At 31.4% G+C, this 17,339-nt stretch overlaps 1 protein-coding gene across 1 annotated transcript in view; it reads right to left on the reverse strand.

Moving 5' to 3' along the window:
• Positions 1-3,579: 3,579 nt before the first annotated feature.
• LOC127698554 (exportin-5-like) overlaps positions 3,580-17,339 on the reverse strand; it is a 51,135-nt gene continuing 37,375 nt past the window's right edge. The window contains exons 24-32 of the mRNA XM_052202056.1: positions 16,877-16,974; positions 16,130-16,170; positions 14,072-14,157; positions 11,770-11,900; positions 11,287-11,391; positions 8,301-8,441; positions 7,992-8,060; positions 4,744-4,842; positions 3,580-4,176 (exon numbers count right to left, since the gene is read on the reverse strand). Of these exons, the coding sequence (XP_052058016.1) occupies positions 3,997-4,176; positions 4,744-4,842; positions 7,992-8,060; positions 8,301-8,441; positions 11,287-11,391; positions 11,770-11,900; positions 14,072-14,157; positions 16,130-16,170; positions 16,877-16,974 (950 nt within the window). The 3' untranslated portion in view covers positions 3,580-3,996. The remainder of the gene's footprint in view (positions 4,177-4,743; positions 4,843-7,991; positions 8,061-8,300; positions 8,442-11,286; positions 11,392-11,769; positions 11,901-14,071; positions 14,158-16,129; positions 16,171-16,876; positions 16,975-17,339) is intronic.

Here is a 17,339-nt window from a genome sequence, read left to right on the forward strand (position 1 = left end):
ATAGTGTTGAATTTTGAAAAATTATTTGATTGATAGCGTTGAAAAACTAATTTTTTTCTGACCAGAAAAAAACCATACCCCCCCTCCCCCCTTTTGAAGTTAAACGATTGCTCCCTTAGTAGCTAGTGTTCAATATGTGTTGTCCAAATAGGAAATTAAATATTCAGTGCAAACAATGGGGAAAAAAAATCTAAATCCTATACCCAAGCTGGGATGTCCGTCTTGAAAATATATGAAATATTTGCCAATGGACACAAACAATGATCAATCAATCTAACAATCATATGTTTATCTTACATTTTTCTGGATGAGTCCACAAAATTAGGGAAGACAATTCACAGTTAATGATGTGTAAGATGATTCATTGAGTCAGAAAAGAAGTTAGTAAGGCTATTTAATCGTTTCTAAATAACTGAGGAATATTTTGAGTTTTGAACAAATAAATTAGTAAATAATTTAATTCATAATATTATTAAGAACCTTTTTATTCAACAGATGTTTTTTCATTAAATAATATATATTTATACTAAAATTCACGTTCTAAATGTCTAGTGCATGTACATTTACCCCACACAAAATTATGTCCATGATTGACTACTGAAGCACAAATATTAATTTTATTTTGTCAGTACAAAAAAATCAAAACGTGCAAAAAGTTATGAGAAGAAACTGGACACTTTAGTTTTTAAATTGCATATTGCAAATAAATGATATCATGGTTATTTTGGTTTTATAGTTCAAATCTTATAATGCTGGTACATGTATAGTAATGCAGTCAACATTTGCATCGTACAATCTTGTTACCCACTAAAACCAGAATTTATTACAGAAGAAATAAATAAGTTGATATTGAAAAAATACAACATAACACCCAATGTGTTTAGTATTGGTACCTGTATTTTCATCACTAGTTTATTTGAAATATAATTGTCTTCAGCTTCTTCTGGTAGTTTTATTTTTCTGTACTGACCAAATTGAATCACAATGTGATTTTCAAAGGTCTATAATTGAAATAATTTTGTACTTTTTATTTCTTGCTCTGACAATATATTTATATGTGTCATTATACAGTTTTTGTACATGTATTTTTCATCACTAGTTTATTTTTTTGTACAGCCATATTAATCAACCAATGATTGTTTTTTCATGGAGAAATTCAAATTTCCCATTGAATGAACTCCACAGAGAACAATAGCTATTTTATTTATTCAATTAACAAAAAAATGTGGATAGTGTCCACATGTGGACACAGATGATGCCCCCGCTTGCATAGCATATAGATATAAAGGGACATAACTGAAGAACCGTAAAAGTGACCCTACCCAAATTTGAACTTGATCCGAGTTTTGTGGTAATAAGCATTGTGTGTAAGTCTCATAATATTTGGTTGAGGCTAACTTAAGTAGAGAACAGAAACTAAAAATTCAGCAATTTTTCTATTTGTAAACACCCATAACTCTAGAATGGTTGTGTATAAGTTTTATAACATTTGGTTGAGACAAACTAAAGTTAGAGAACTGAAACGAAAAATTCAGCAATATCTATGTTTTTAAAGGGACATAACTCAAGAATGGTAAAAGTGTTCTCACCAAATTTCGTACTTAATCTGTATTATGTAGTAATAAGCATTGTGTATAAGTTTCATAACATTTGGTTGAGGCAAACTAAAGTTAGAAAACGGAAAGAAAAAATTTGTACTTGATCTTAGTTTTGTGGTAATGAATATTGTGTATAGGTTTCATAATGTTTGGTTGGGGCAAACTTTAGTTACAGAATGGAAACTAAAAAATTTTGCAATCTTTCGATTTATAAAGGGCATAACTCAATAATGGTTAAAGTGACACTACCTAAATTCAACTTGATCTGTGTTTTATCAGTGGAAGTCAAAATTAAACATTGCATTGTATAAAGCATTGATTGTAGTTGATTCAACTATAATCATGGACAAAGGAAGATAACTCCAATTTTAAAATTACTTGATATTTAGAAAATAAAAATTTTGCAACTTTTCCATTTATAAAGGGGCATAACTCTAGAACAGTTAAAGTGATGCCACCAAAATTCAAACTTGATCCGTGTTTTGTGGTAATTAGCATTGTGTATAAGTTTCATAACATTTGGTTGAGGCAAACTTAAGTTAGAGAACGGAAACTAAAAATTTTGCAATTTTTCCTTTTATAAAGGGGCATAACTCTAGAACGGTTATAGTGACGCCACCAAAATTCAAACTTGATCTGTGTTTTGTGGTAATAAGCATTGTGTATAAGTTTCATAACATTTGGTTGAGGCAAACTCAAGTTAGAGAACGGAAACCAATTTTGAGACAAGGGTAAAACTTAATGCCCCACCGCTACGGCGGGGGAATAAAAATTAAATAAACAGGTAAACTCCAACTGATTCTGAGACAAGGTTTGATTGCCTTTGCAATAAAATCTATTTAAACATTATGCATTGAAATGTAATAATTATCATAATAATAATTATAATAACCAAGCGTATTGGAAAATTCATCAACAAAACTAAAGTCTTTTAAAGTTTTAATAAATCTAACTTGACAATCACAATGTAACCATAGACACAAATATTATTGTTCAGTGTGTAGATAATCAGTTCCTTACCTACATTGCATTCAGACAATTAGTCTAAAATGTAACAATAATTTTACGATATTGTTAAATTTTCAATGTAATCCTAGCTAGACCCTTTCAGTTTTCAGCATATTTGTTTTTTTCCACAGATTAAAATAATGGAGATTGAGTACATATACTCATAAACTTTGCTTGGATTTTCTACCCTAGGAATAGATTACCTTAGCTGTATTTGGCAAAACCTTTATGAGTTTTGGGTCCTCATTGCTCTTCAACTTTGTTCTTTATTTGGCTTTTTAAACTTTTTTTATTCAAGTGTCACTGATGAGACCTTTATAGACAAAATGCATATCTGGCATACACAATTTTAATCCTGGTATCTATGATGAGTTTTATCGATCATGCAGCAATTTTTGTGATGTTGTGATGCAACCTTTTTGACATTTTTATTTATTCATAAGATAAGTATCCAGGCAATAACAGTTATATTCTGCCATTTTTTTTAATTTTTCACAACCATTAGAAAAAAAAAAACAGTGAATGGGACACTACAATGGACTTTGATATATGTAGTAATTTGTCAACTGCAGTTTCTGAATATAAGTAGAAAACCACCAGATTAAAAGTTGATTTATCCAACTTCCCTGTTGCCTATATTTCCTGCTGCATTGCTCTTATCATGAGTTATACAACTTATTAGCAATGTCACAATGTGAGAGGAGAATGTATCAGCAACATCACAATGTAAAAGATAACTTTTCTGGTGGACTCTTAACAGAAAACCAAGCATAAAAATGTCTGTAATCCTAGGTTGGCTTGAAAAAATGACAAAAATTATGATGGTAAACACATTATTGACTTTTCTGCTCATAGCAATGTGTACCTCTAAACATTTCTGAAGCTGTAAGGCTGGTTCGCTGCCCCAAATCACCTCAAAGTTATCATACTGACTCACAGCTTATGCCATAAATGGACAGAAAACTCAACAATCTAAACTTGGACACATTTAATTGTACAATTTATAGGAAAATGTATCATTGCAGGGTGGTATTTTTTGTAACTAAGATCTAAATTCAACCTGTGAAAGACTACTATTATTAAATCAATATCTACAAAAGATAACGATCTTGTTTATAAAACAATCATTTTTATTTCATTTCAGTTAATATTCAAAATTATCTCTCAGCAATTTATAAATCCATTCTTTGTGCATGATTATATAAATAGATATGGCAAAATATCAACATTTTTCTACATACTGTCAGATATAACATAGACAAATTGATGAACAATACATGATAGACTTAAAATAAGTTCAGTTTTAATGCGTATCATTTACAATACAGATTTTTTTTCCCTTGCCAGCTTAGCTGAAAGCATATTGAACAAGTCACATGATAAATATGGTTTAGTCTAATTCTTGGTTAATAAAGGTTGCTGCACCATTAGATGGTGTAAATAAATCACACAGTCCCATATTGTGGGGTTCTACAGAATCTAAAGGCAGGTGCTTCTTCCTGGATACAGTAAACAATGTTGGAAGATCTCTGTAGTGAATTTCTCTTTTGAACATCTGTCCAATACTTTTCTGCAATATATATAATAATAAATAAAACAATTAGCTGTCCTGTACTATAATACAATTCAGTCTTATTGAAATAGAGATCCTGTGTCCCTGCTTCACTCACAAGAATCTGAAAAATCTCAGCTTTACTTGTTGTTCTGAAGACCTCTTCGGAATCCTCTGGATTTGCCAATATGTTTACATACCTTCAAAGATTTTGAGATGTTAGTTTCAATGGTTGATTGTCAAAGCAGAAAGTAAAACAGAGTATTGTCAGATTCTTGTAACAGAAGCCTTGACACAGGATTTGTATTACAATCAGATTATAATGCTTAAAAGATATAATTTTTGGACAATGTATGATTGCAAGTACACTTCGACTGATCCAATATTTAATTTTGATACATGTTTACAAATTTTCTATGGGCAATGCAGTCTTTTTTAAAATTAATAAACAGTGCAATGCATTTTTTTTCTGCAAATAAACAAACAGTGCAATGCAGATTTTTTTCTAAGTAACAAAGATTCTAGACTTCAAGATTTAGGGAAAAAAAAACCCAGTTATTTTAGGTCTACATGTATATTGCATACCCCTATAATATCAGCTACAAGCTTTTTAAATGCGTCTTTTTTCTTCTTTTCATTAAACTGTTTCTGGTTATTTGGTTGTAAAAGTTTTCCATCAAAACCCTGCAATAGAATTAAAATATAAATATATATAACTTTATAAGGAGCAAATCAATCTGATTTCAAGAAAAATATGTTTGCTTTAACTTACTTTTAGAGGGTCAATCCTCATACGATTATTTTTGTCACATGTTGTAATAATCATACATAAAAGGGGAGTGGAGAAATCATTTCTACATTTATTGGAAATTCCCTCAAGTAAAGCTGATCAGACAATTTAGTTGTTCTATTTAGGCCATTTTGATTTTGATGTTCTCATATGTTTCATGTATTTGGCTTTTTAAAGCATAACCAGTACACTTAGAAGGTTATCACATTAAATAACTCTAGCAGAGTCAAACATAGTTATTATAGTTAACATAATCGTAAAATCAAGGCCATAACTGCAATTGAGGCAAGTGAGGCAATTGCCTCACTAAAAATATGACACTGAAATTTTTTTTACTGAAGGTGAGGAAGGAATAATTCTAGTAAACTAATGGATGTTATTTGTGATCACAACGGGTGTTAAGAGTTCCAGTATCGAATATATTTTCATTGGAACTAATCCAAAAACTATAAATAGACGGATAAATCAAGTACTGGGGCACCGCACAGAAGCAGTCCTGTCTGAGTATTCATTTCCACATTTTCCCCAACTCTATTCGTTCTTTTTACAGATAAACAAAATATGAATAATATTACACCTGCATGGATTAGTTTTATCCATGTTTCTTTTACCTTAAAATTTGAAAGAACATCCCGTAATCCAATTTTGATATTATTGAGGGACAGTAGGACCTTTAAATTGGGATTTCATGTTTTCGAATTCGGGACTACGGGATATTGTGTCTTTTAATTCAGGATTTTGGGATCATTTATTCGATTTTCGATCTAAAATATCTTACCACTGACTATTTCCAGAAATAATCTGAAATCACAGACCTACATATAAACGGCGGACAATAACTTTAGTTTAAGTGTATGGATCTCTATGAAATTTAACCAAGAGGTTCAATACCACAAGTAGAAGGTTGGGGTTCTTTTAGGGGGTAATTGCCCAAACCGTTCAGGAATTAGGGGCCAAAAAGGGTCTAAAACAAGCATTTTTCTAGTTTTCAGACAATAACTTGTGTATAAATGTATGTCTCTTAATTTGTACCACATTTTACAAAATGAAAATTTCTTCAAAATTATTTTTTTTGGAAGGGGGGGTAAAGAAATTTTATTTGGGGGGGGGGGGGGGTCAATTTTTTTCCCCTCAAGATTTAAGAAACTGTCAATTTTCCAAAGAAAAAATTGGGGGTCACAATTTATTTTGCTAATTCTTTGTATATAGTCTGAAAACAGATTTACTAAGTATTGCGCAACAGCACAGTGTATTGCACAACAGCAAGAAATCTTCAATTGAATATAAATTCAAATCATACAACCAATTTCAAATTTATTGACTACATTTATTCTGTGTCAGAAACCTATAATGTGTCAAATATTTAATTACAATCCAAATTCAGACCTGTATCAAGATTGAATATTGTGTCCATTTTTGCCCCAACTGTTCAGGGTTGGACCTCTGCGGTCGTATCCAGCCGCGCTCGGCGAAGCAGCTTATTTACCTTTAAAGCATGAAACAAAAGTCCCATCTTTAAAATTCAAAGATCCTCCTTATGACAAAACAATTTGCAATTTCATTAGCTTTGAGTAACCCCATAAGGGCTTTAATTCTATTTACTTTATAATACTATTTATAATATAAAAAGTCACTAGCAGAATCAATTTGTTACATAGACTTACAGTGGCTATACAGAAATATAGGGGCCCACTGAAAATATCTGTATTGAGGCTTGGTTTACCTAACCCAACATATCTTTTTTCATGGATACCCCTGTTAAGTCTTTACATAACCAGAATTCACTACATTATAATTTTAAGTTTGTTTTATTATTTTATCTAAACAATGTGGATAATAGAAATATTATTTCAAACTCAATATATTGTACAGGCTTTTATTAATTAACTACTCTGTTATTGGACTTAATATGATGAAAACTGCCTATGCAATATAAAGTGTCAACTCGGCAAATACAGAATAACTTTTATTGATTTTTTTCTGTATTGGCCGAGTTCTGATCCGGCCAATACAGGATTTCAGAACGTCTCTAGTTTTCAGATCGAAAGTGATGATAAACACAAACTTAAAGTAAACAGTTGTTTGGAAGACGGAGTCTTATTTACTCACCATAAACATGCCGAAACGTTAAGTGTGGCATATATTTCAGACTGAAGACGGTCACATTCATTTAAAAGGCATTTTTTAAGTAGACAATTGAATTATTTCAGGTTTGGGCAACGAGTAGATTATCACAAAGTTCATTTCTTGTCGACCTCAGGTACAAATCGATTTACTGTTTACTTTCGCTTCTCATGTTTTGTAAACTGTCATTTATTTTGCAACCCGAATCAGGCATATATGCATTGTTGAAGGGTGACCTGTAATTGTTCAAGTCTTCGTTCTTCGGTCAGTTGGTTTATGGATAGTTGTATTTAGACGCAACACATAAATAGTAATTTGAAAGGTACTGCCATTGCATGTGTAAACAGTAATGCATAAACAAAAGGATTATTAAAAAAAAAATAATGTAGGAGTTGAATATGATTGAAAATGATATGAATTGTAACACTTTATAGTGAAAATAAAAGGGTAAAAAAATATCAGAAAGTGTAGAACACCTGGAAACAGCACCAGATCATTTGATATTGCAGCTTATAAATGGGAACTCAAATTTGGATAGTTTCACTTCAAGGTAAAAAATGTTAATCTCTTGTGAAATGAAATAAAAAATATGTTAACATTGTAGTTAATTAATAAAGATATCATTACGTGAGTATTTCTGTATTGGCCTTGTTATTGGTCCTTGGCTTTGCCTCAGGCCAATACAGCAAGCCTCGGACCAATAACAAGGCCAATACAGAAATACTCAAGTAATAATATCATAGTATAACATACTGGTAACATATTTAAAGTTATTTTTCAGAAAGCACAATCATGATATTTAAAGAGTAATTATCCATATTTGTGTCTAAACAATGTGGATTAGGAAAATATTATTTCAAACTCAATGCATTGCACAGCTTGTATAACATACTTGTAACATATTTATAGCTATTTTTACCTGTATTAAATCTTCTGTACAATTAGGCACTTCTAAAAGTACTTGGGTCAATTCTGGATAATTTGGTCTCTGTAAAATAAAAGTTGTTTTTGCTTTAAGGTAGTGTAAGACAGTCTTTTTCCATCTCAGATCACCAAAACCTCCTGAAAAGGGTTATAAATTTTTGAAAACAAGCTAAGGGACCAATTGAAAACCAGCAGTTTAGTAACTGGTATTTATTTTATCATATTTCTGAAAATAGCATGATATAAACTACATTTTAATAAAGTATAAATATTGCAATATAACTACAATTATTAATCTTCATACCAGTAATTCATAAGTCTGTAAACCCAATAATAACAATGATGATTGGAGTTCTTCATGTTGTCCATGTGTATGTAAACCTTGCAGGACTGATCTGAAGAAGTATAAAGCTAATTCATTGGTGATATTCTGATCTGCATGAAACTGAAAAAAACAGCATCAAATCAATTATTTTATAATAATTATTACCAGTGCTCCAGTTAGAAATCAAAAGGGGCAGGGTGCCAGTGGCAGGCAGGGCACTTTTTTATGAAAGGAAAAGGCACTACTCATTTCTTTTGTCTACGTTTCTGTGTGTATCACGAGTTCACATTCTTTTTTATACTGTATACGTTGTTAATAAAAAGGCATAGTTGTATTTTGATGACTTAAATTCTATTCTAAAGTCATGAAAGTCTTCATTTATACACTCTTCTTGGAGATCGAAAATGTCGACCCAAGCTAAAAAACACTCGCTGACACATTCATCAAATTTATGACAAAAAGGTACATTGTCTTAATTAAATTACCTAGTTATTAACACCTTTGAAGTCTTATCCACTGTAATTGATTGTAATGACATGATTTACCTGGAGGCAATCACCTGGTGTCATATATGTAATTTAACTTTGTGATAAGAAATCGATGAAACAAAAGGCAATTTTACCAAAACGGCACAAGGGTTTTTGGGAAAAAGGCGTCAGGGCAGAAGGGCGTGGATGAAGGCACCCAGGGCGTGGCTGAGGGCACCCAGGGGGCGGCACCCTTCTATTTTGGGCTAACGAGACCACTGATTACAGTAATTTAGTTCATTTTTCCTGTTTTAAATATATTTTAGATTTTGGTAAATTACTCAAACCTTGTCAAAAATAAAAAGTTGTATTAACAAAAACACCATAAGAAAAAGTCTATAAACTTAAAATGGTATTACATTTATTTTGACCATTTGTCTCTTTGTTTCATATGTTATTGCATGCAATTAAGTGTAAAAGAGATGTGTGTATATTTTCATGCCAGGTGCATGCCTCGGGTACATTACACATAGGACTACTTTAACTTGCAGCCATGATATCATAACTAGAGGCTCTTAAGAGCCTGTGTCGCACACCTAGGTATGTGCTTCTTCCACAAGGACACTCTCCAGCAATGTGGACTAAATTAGAATTCATGACAAAAATCTTTTTTTTGTTGATCTTGTATTGCTAATCATTTTTTCTGTTTACAATTTCTCTCTATCTTCTTTAGTTTTTGCCAAAAACACAAAAAAGAATAAAAAAAAAAAGTCATTTAAGGGCAATCACTCCTATAAAGAGTCTACTAAAGATTTTGGCAAAATTTGACTTATTTGTAGATCTTGTCTAGCTGATCTTTTTTGTAATTTAATGTGGCTATCTATCTATAATAGTTTTGAAGATATGGGGCAGTATACGAAAAATGGGTAAAAATCGTTATTAAAGAGCAATAACTCTAATAAAGAGTGGACTGACAATTTTGAACAGTACACTTGTCTGTAGATCTTGTCTTGCCGATAATTTTTGTTTATATAAATTTCTATCTATCTATCATATTTTTCAGATATTAGGCAAAAATGCAAAAACTTGATAAAAATTGTCATTAAAGGGTAAGAACTCTAATATGGAGTCGTCTGACTATTTTAACCATTTGACTTATTTGTAGATCTTAAGTTTCCAATCATATTTGCTATTTAAAGTTTCTCTCTGTCTATTATAATTTTTCAAGAAAATTGGCAAAACTGAAAAAAAATTGGTAAAATTGGTCATTTAAGGGAAACATTCCTATGAGAAGTCGTCTGACAGTTTTGATGTAAACAGACAATTGGCAGATCTCATCATTCTAAACATTTCTTCCTCTGTAAGATTTTATCTATTTATAGCAGTTTTCCAGATAAAAGACGAAACTTGCATTTTACCCCTATGTTCTATTTTTAGCCATGTCTACCATGTTGGTTGGCAGGAGTGGTCATTGGACATAATTTTTTTTAACTAGATACGCTAATGATGATTGTGGCTTAGTTTGGTTAAATTTGGCCCTCTAGTTTCAGAGGATAAGATTTTTGTAAAAGTTAATGACGACAGATGACAAAGACAGAAGATGGACGCCAAGTGATGAGAAAAGCTCACTTGGCCCTATGAGACAGGTGAGTTAAAAATGAAGGAGATCACCAATGTCATAGTCACTGTTATTGATCTCCTGACCAGGATAGTTAATAATCACACAAAACTTGGTAGACATCATTTGTGGTTTTTTTTCAAGATGTTTGGTTGTTGTCTCATTGATATATGCCCAAGATGTCCTTTTATTTATATCTGTTTACATAAAAAGTCACCTATAAGCATTAGTACACTTTGAATTTTCTGAAATACTTAGGATTTTCTAGCCCAGGATTAAATTACCGGTACCTTAGCTGTATTAAGCAAAAACTTTCCAGAATTTTGGGTCCTCAATGCTCTTCAGCTTCTTACTTTACTGGCCTTTTTAACTTTTTTTATTCGAGCGTCTCTAATGAGTCTTGTAGAGGAAGCGTGCATCTGGCGTAGAAAATTTGAATCCTGGTATCTATGAAGAGTTTAACTATATGCATTAGACATTTTGTTTTAACTAATAATTTTTTTTAAATTATTAAATTAGATTTTAAAATTAAAAGTTTTTTTTAGTAAAAATAAGAACTTTTTAGGTCCAATATGTTGATATTTACTATGCATTAACCATGCATGCAAGTGCCCCCTCTTTTTGACCAGTACAAGATTAGACACTTAATCCTAAAATGCACATTAATTACATGCCAAATTTAATGAGTGAAATGATTATCTTACATATCAAAACACTTTTACAGTATAAATCTAGATCAATGTTATCATTGAATCAGTAGTTATGGTGAGCATTAGTTATCTGTTCACGTAAACTCTTTTTAAACATTGAAATCTGGTATAGAGATTTAATCCTTAAATGTTTTTTTCACATTTCATAGTGTTTTAATTTCATATATTACCTGTTTTAATGTGGAATAACACAGTCCTGTAGCTCTATTGGCCACTGAAGTATCACTCCATGATAAACAGCTGTATACAAACATCAATAAAGAGGGATAGATACACTGTAAACAAAATGTGTACAAACATCAATAAAGAGGGATAGATACACTGTAAACAAAATGTGTACAAATGTTAGAATAAGTACCAGTAACTTTTTTGTCAACTATTCAACAAAAATTTATGGAATAAGTTTATATTTGCCAGTAAACAGGAAGAAATTGAATTATATATTTTATTTTTTGTGTATGTCATACATAATTATAAGCCTGGTAATCTAGATGTTTTTTTCATATGAAAGTCATATTAATTAAATTAATTCAAAAATACAGTACAAACTTCAATATTATTAAATGGATGTAAAACAAATTCAAATATACTACAAGCTATATAATTTTGATTAGAAGTTACATGTTATAATGTTCTGCGTATGAAGTACTGACCTCATTTTTGAGACACATCTGACCTAGGAGAGACAGAGTTTCTTCCCTTGGATTGGCAGGTGTCTGTATTACTTCCTCATCCCCTATATCATCTGTTGATTCTACTGTCTTTTTGTCATGGGTTACGTTTACTAAATCACAAAAAATAAATTTAAATATGAAATTGAAATTAATATTGTTATGATAACGAGCGCCAGGTATCATAATCTAAATAATATGTCACAATCTGCTTTTAAATATGATGAATTTGGTTTCCTAATATATGTTGTTTCAAGTATCTAACTAATACTATTTAATAAATGTATTATTTGTTATTTATCTTGTAAGACAGTCCATAACATACAGATATTCATTGGTAAGTTGCCACTTGAGATGGTCTTTACCTGACAGATATCCCTATTCCTTGGTAAGTTGATTTGTGAAATGGACCTTACCTTACAGATCTGAATATTCCTAAACAAGATTAATATTCCCTAGTAAGTTGCTTGTGAGATTGTGCTTCCCTAACATATCAAACTATTCTTTGTTTAGTTGCCTTGTGAGATGGTCCTTACCTAACATATCTAAATATTCCTTGGTAAAATGCCTTGTGAGATGGTCATTACATAACAGATCTAAATATTCATTGGTAAATAGCTTTGTGAGATGGTCCTTACCTAACTGATCTAAATATTCCTTGGTAAAACAATTTTAATTTTGAAATTATCAATTTCCCCCACCTAAGTAGCAATATATCAACTTCACCAGCATATAGGATATACATTTCCCAAGACTTTGTAAAACGTCACCAGTGTCTAAGCAAAAAGTTGATGAACCAGAGTTATGTCAAAGAACGTCTCGTCCTTTTTCTAAAAAAGTTCATTGGAAGATACCAAGACCTTGTTGATAAGTATTCCATATCAACTTCACAAATAATACATGATGGTCTTGATGTATAGATTCTAGGTACAGACGTTGTTTATCATCTGAATTACGTGTTATAGTGTTTTTTTATTTGCCTTTGTAAATTATTAACATTTACTGTTTGGTCCATTTTTGGTAATATCCTTTAGATGTGGCTCTGTACTTGTACATCCTGCCATTGTGTTGTTGTCATTTTTTTGTATACTTGTGTTTCAATGTTGCGTATGTGCTTTGTCTATATACCATTTTGTTTTTCTTTGTTGACATATTTGTTTGTTTTTATAGTGATTGAGATTATTTACACAATGTTGACTGCTGTACCCCTATTTTTGACATTTTTACCTATTATGTCTGTTTGTTTTGTTCACACATTGTTGTCAATATAATGGAGTTTTATGTGACTGTCATACAAGTGAGAGGTTTAGCTAGCTTTAAAACCAGGTTTATCCAACCACCATTTTCTACAAAAGAAAATGCCTGTTCCAAGTCAGGAATATGACAGTTGTTTTCCATTCATTTGATGTGTTTGAGCTTTTGATTTTGCCAATTGTTAAGGGACTTTCCGTTTTGAATTTTCCTTGGAGTTTGGTATTTTTGTTGTTTAACTTTTGGTGAGATGGTCATTACATAACAGATCTAAATATTCCTTCATAAGTTACCTTGTTAGATGTTCCTTGCTAATAGACCTATTTATTTCTTTGTTAGTTGCGTTGTGAGATGGTAATTACCTAATAGATATAAATATTCCTTGGTAAATTGCCTTGTGAGATGGTCATTACTTAACATCTTACATATATAAATATTCCTTGGTAAGTTACCTAGTGAGAAAGTCCTTACTCACATATCTAAATATTCATTGGGAATTCGCCTTGTAAGAAGATCCTTATTTAACACATCTTAATATTCCTTGGTAAGTTGCCATGTGAGATGGTCCTTACATAAAATATCTAAATTATCTTTGGTTAGTTTCCATGTGAGATTGTTCTTACCTATCAGATCTAAATATTCCTTTGCAAGTTGCCTTTTGTGATGTTCCTTACCTTAAAGTTATAAATATTCTTGGACAGTTGCCTTGTCAGATGAAATTTAACTAATAAAAGATCTAACTTTTCCTAGGTAAGTTGCCTTGTCAGATGGACATTACCTAAGAAATCTAAATATTCCTTGGTAAGTTGCCTTGTGAGTTTGACCTTACCTAAGATATCTTAATATTTCTTGGTAAGTTGCCTTGCGAGATGGTCCTTACCTAACAGTTCTAATTATTCTTTGGTAATTTGCCTTGTGAGATGGTCCTTACCTTACAGATCTAAATATTCCTTGGTCAGTTACCTTGTGAGATGGACCTTACCTATCAGATCTGAATATTCATTGGTAAGTTGCCTTGTGAGATGGTCCTTACCTAACAGATCTAAATATTCCTTGGTCAGTTGCCTTGTGAGATGGTCATCTACAACTTCTTGTGATTCCTTATTGTCATCTTCCTCACTGAAAAAAAATAAGTAGAGATAACATACAGAAGGTGGAAAATTTCATAAAGTAAATAATTTCAATTAGTTTTGAACTTAAGAGTAATCAATTCCATTTTAATAACACAAAAACGTTAAGGTAATCAATTTTCTAATATATATATATATAAAACGTCATATTCAGGTTACACAGCATTATAACAAAACAATATTGTTAGGACACAGCGGTTAATATACAATTATGGCCCGTTGAAAAGGTGAATATCCAAAATTGTCAACACAAGAAGCTTATTTCACTGAGGGCGCAGCACGAAGTGAAACAACTTTTAAGGGTTGACAATTTTGGATATTCATCGCTTCTAAGGGGCCACAATTGTTTTATTATACCGAACTAACAGTGGAAGGGCATTTTGAATCATTGTAAAAGCACTTACCCTTACTTGAGTCAGTAACAAACACAAGTTGACGTTAAAAAATACATGTAATTTGTGTCTTAGAATTCTCGTATGTACAACAAAGGTAGATTCTAATGGAAAATATTGATGGCCCTGAAAAGGACCGTTATTAGATCATCGGCACAAGATGCACGTCAAAAGCCTTATTTCCTCTTCTCTCGATCAATGGGCTTCCTGTAACTTGAACGTTGCCATTTTGTTTATTTACGTCTGTGACGTCATTTTCATGAGTACAAATCAACAAACTAAAAAGGTTATTCGCCGGTGAATAATAGGGTTACTCAACGCTGGTGTAAATTTTTAGGGTTATTCGTTCTACCTTGCAATTGAATGAAAATTAACTGAATTATTCCATGTCACGTGATAACGATTTACCCAATAGAATTGTTTGAAATATATGTAAGGTATAATAATAACTGTTATCCAATGAATAATCAGACAGATTAAATCCCTGTAAAGATATAAATATTCCTTGAGAAGTCTCACTAGTGGAACAGAAACTGCTTACTTACCCTACTTTCTAGAGCACCTGAGTTTAAACCATAATATTTACTTTGTGCCACTAAGTTTTTTATTTTCTATATCATGTTTTGCTGCTGTTGTCTTTTGTCCCCAGCGCAACACATTGCGGGGGACATAAAAATACCGGGTGTCTGTCTGTCCATCCATCCGTATGAAACTTATATCATAGGTTTATATAGGTCTTGGACGAGTTCGAAAATCTGTGCCGATCAATTATTTTTAAAAGAGTTTTGTCCCTTGAAAACATTCATTATATGGAAAATTGCATCGTTATCGCTCTCATGTGTTCAATTCTTGCTAGAATTTTATGAAACTTATATCATAGGTTTATATCAGCAATATCTTAGACAAGTTCAAAAATTAGTGCCTATCAATTATTTTTGAAAGAGTTATGCCCCTTAGAAACATTAATCATATGGAAAACTGCATTGTTAGCACTCTCGTGTGTACAATTCTTGCCAGAATTTTATGAAACTAAAATCATAGGTCTATATCAGCAAGGTCTTTGATGAGTTTGAAAATAAGTGCCGATCAATTATTTTGAAAACAGTTATGCCCCTTGGAAATATTGATTATATAGAAAATTGCATAGTTAAGAGCTCTCATGTGTTAAATTCTTGCCAGAAATTTATGAAACTTATATCATAGTTATTGCTTTTTGCTTGGATAGATAAAATATGTGCAATACGGGGGACATTGGAACCCTGTTCTTTTATTACTACTGGTCATGATGTTGTTCAACTTCTTTTCTGAATAACAATGATAGGTTACTACCTTTCAACTTTTGAAAAGGATTTCTGTGCTTTCAATATTCTGGAAGACTTTCTAAAGCTAATTCATTTTCCAAAGCTGAATTCAATATATTCACAGTGTAATTCATTTATCTTCAAAATCCATTAATAGCTTGTACAGGCACAAAATTCGGTGGGGTTTAACCAGTCTACCCCCTAACCCCCCCCCCCCCCCCCCCCTTTCTATCTAGACCTTGTGTTGTATAAGTAAGACACACAATACCTTGTCCTTTGTATGATAAGCTGCCACTTAGTACTTAAGATCTGAAAACAAATCAATAAAATTCATTACCACTAAATGTATTTAATATGTTACACATAAAATTTGAAGAAAATAAGACATTCACTTTCTGTGTACACCTGGATTTCATAATAATGCAGTCTTTCTTTTAAAATTTTATACAATTACTGTCCTTTGATGAGGTAAATGTGTGGTTTTATTGATTTTTGAAAAAAAAAAAATAATATTCACTGAGGCCAATAAACCACATATTTATCAAAACATATTTAGACATTAATCATTTTATCCTATATTCTGAGAAAACAATGTCTTATTATGTATTTTATGACGGTTATTTACCATAACCAATTGTACATCAAACCTTTTTTTCATAACTATAGAAGAAACAGCATGTGATGTTTTGCATGGTGAATATTACTTTTCTTCAGGTGAATATGCTGTTGTATTCAAAATACAACTCATATAGAAAAACCTACTAAAATAATACCAATATGGAATAAATTTATTTATTAAACAGACTATTGCCCAGACTACCCTTGCATTAAAACAATACGAACATGTGGATCAAGATTAATTATCTAAGCATATTTACATTAAAAGCTAAAGACATACTGGCTATAGAGAAGGTAAGTATTTATTGTACATTTATGGTGTAATAATCAAACCAAAGCAATGAATTGCATTAAAGGTTTTAGTAAATGATGATTAAACGCATCAATAAATAAATACCTGATAAAAAGTCGGACAAAGAACCTCTAAAATAGGAATCACTGCAGTAAGGTAACAATCCTTTGGACAATGCTGTACATAAGGTTTCACAAATACTCTTATAAATGGTTAAGGATGATTATCTAGATAGATTTAAAAGATATTTTCACACAACTTCAGTAAAGAATAACATTTCAATTCAGTTTTATTCAATAAATGAAAAAAGTGGATCAAAGAATCTGTAGGGTTGCACAGATCATTTCTTTAACATGGGAGAATGGTCTATTAAACAAATATGGAACTATAAAATGCAAAATTTCTTTCAACTACTCCATAACAGAAGGTGCACAACCTTAATAGGTTTCAAAGATCTTGGTTAAAAACAAAAATTGCTACCATCTTTTGAAATTCCTTATTGAAAAATCACTCAGTTCAAAAAATTATTTAGACAATTCAAGCAGGTGCACAAAATCAATATATGTGC

This window comes from Mytilus californianus, unplaced genomic scaffold, assembly GCF_021869535.1.
Source record: "Mytilus californianus isolate M0D057914Y unplaced genomic scaffold, xbMytCali1.0.p SCAF_4, whole genome shotgun sequence".
NCBI lineage: Eukaryota > Metazoa > Mollusca > Bivalvia > Mytilida > Mytilidae > Mytilus > Mytilus californianus.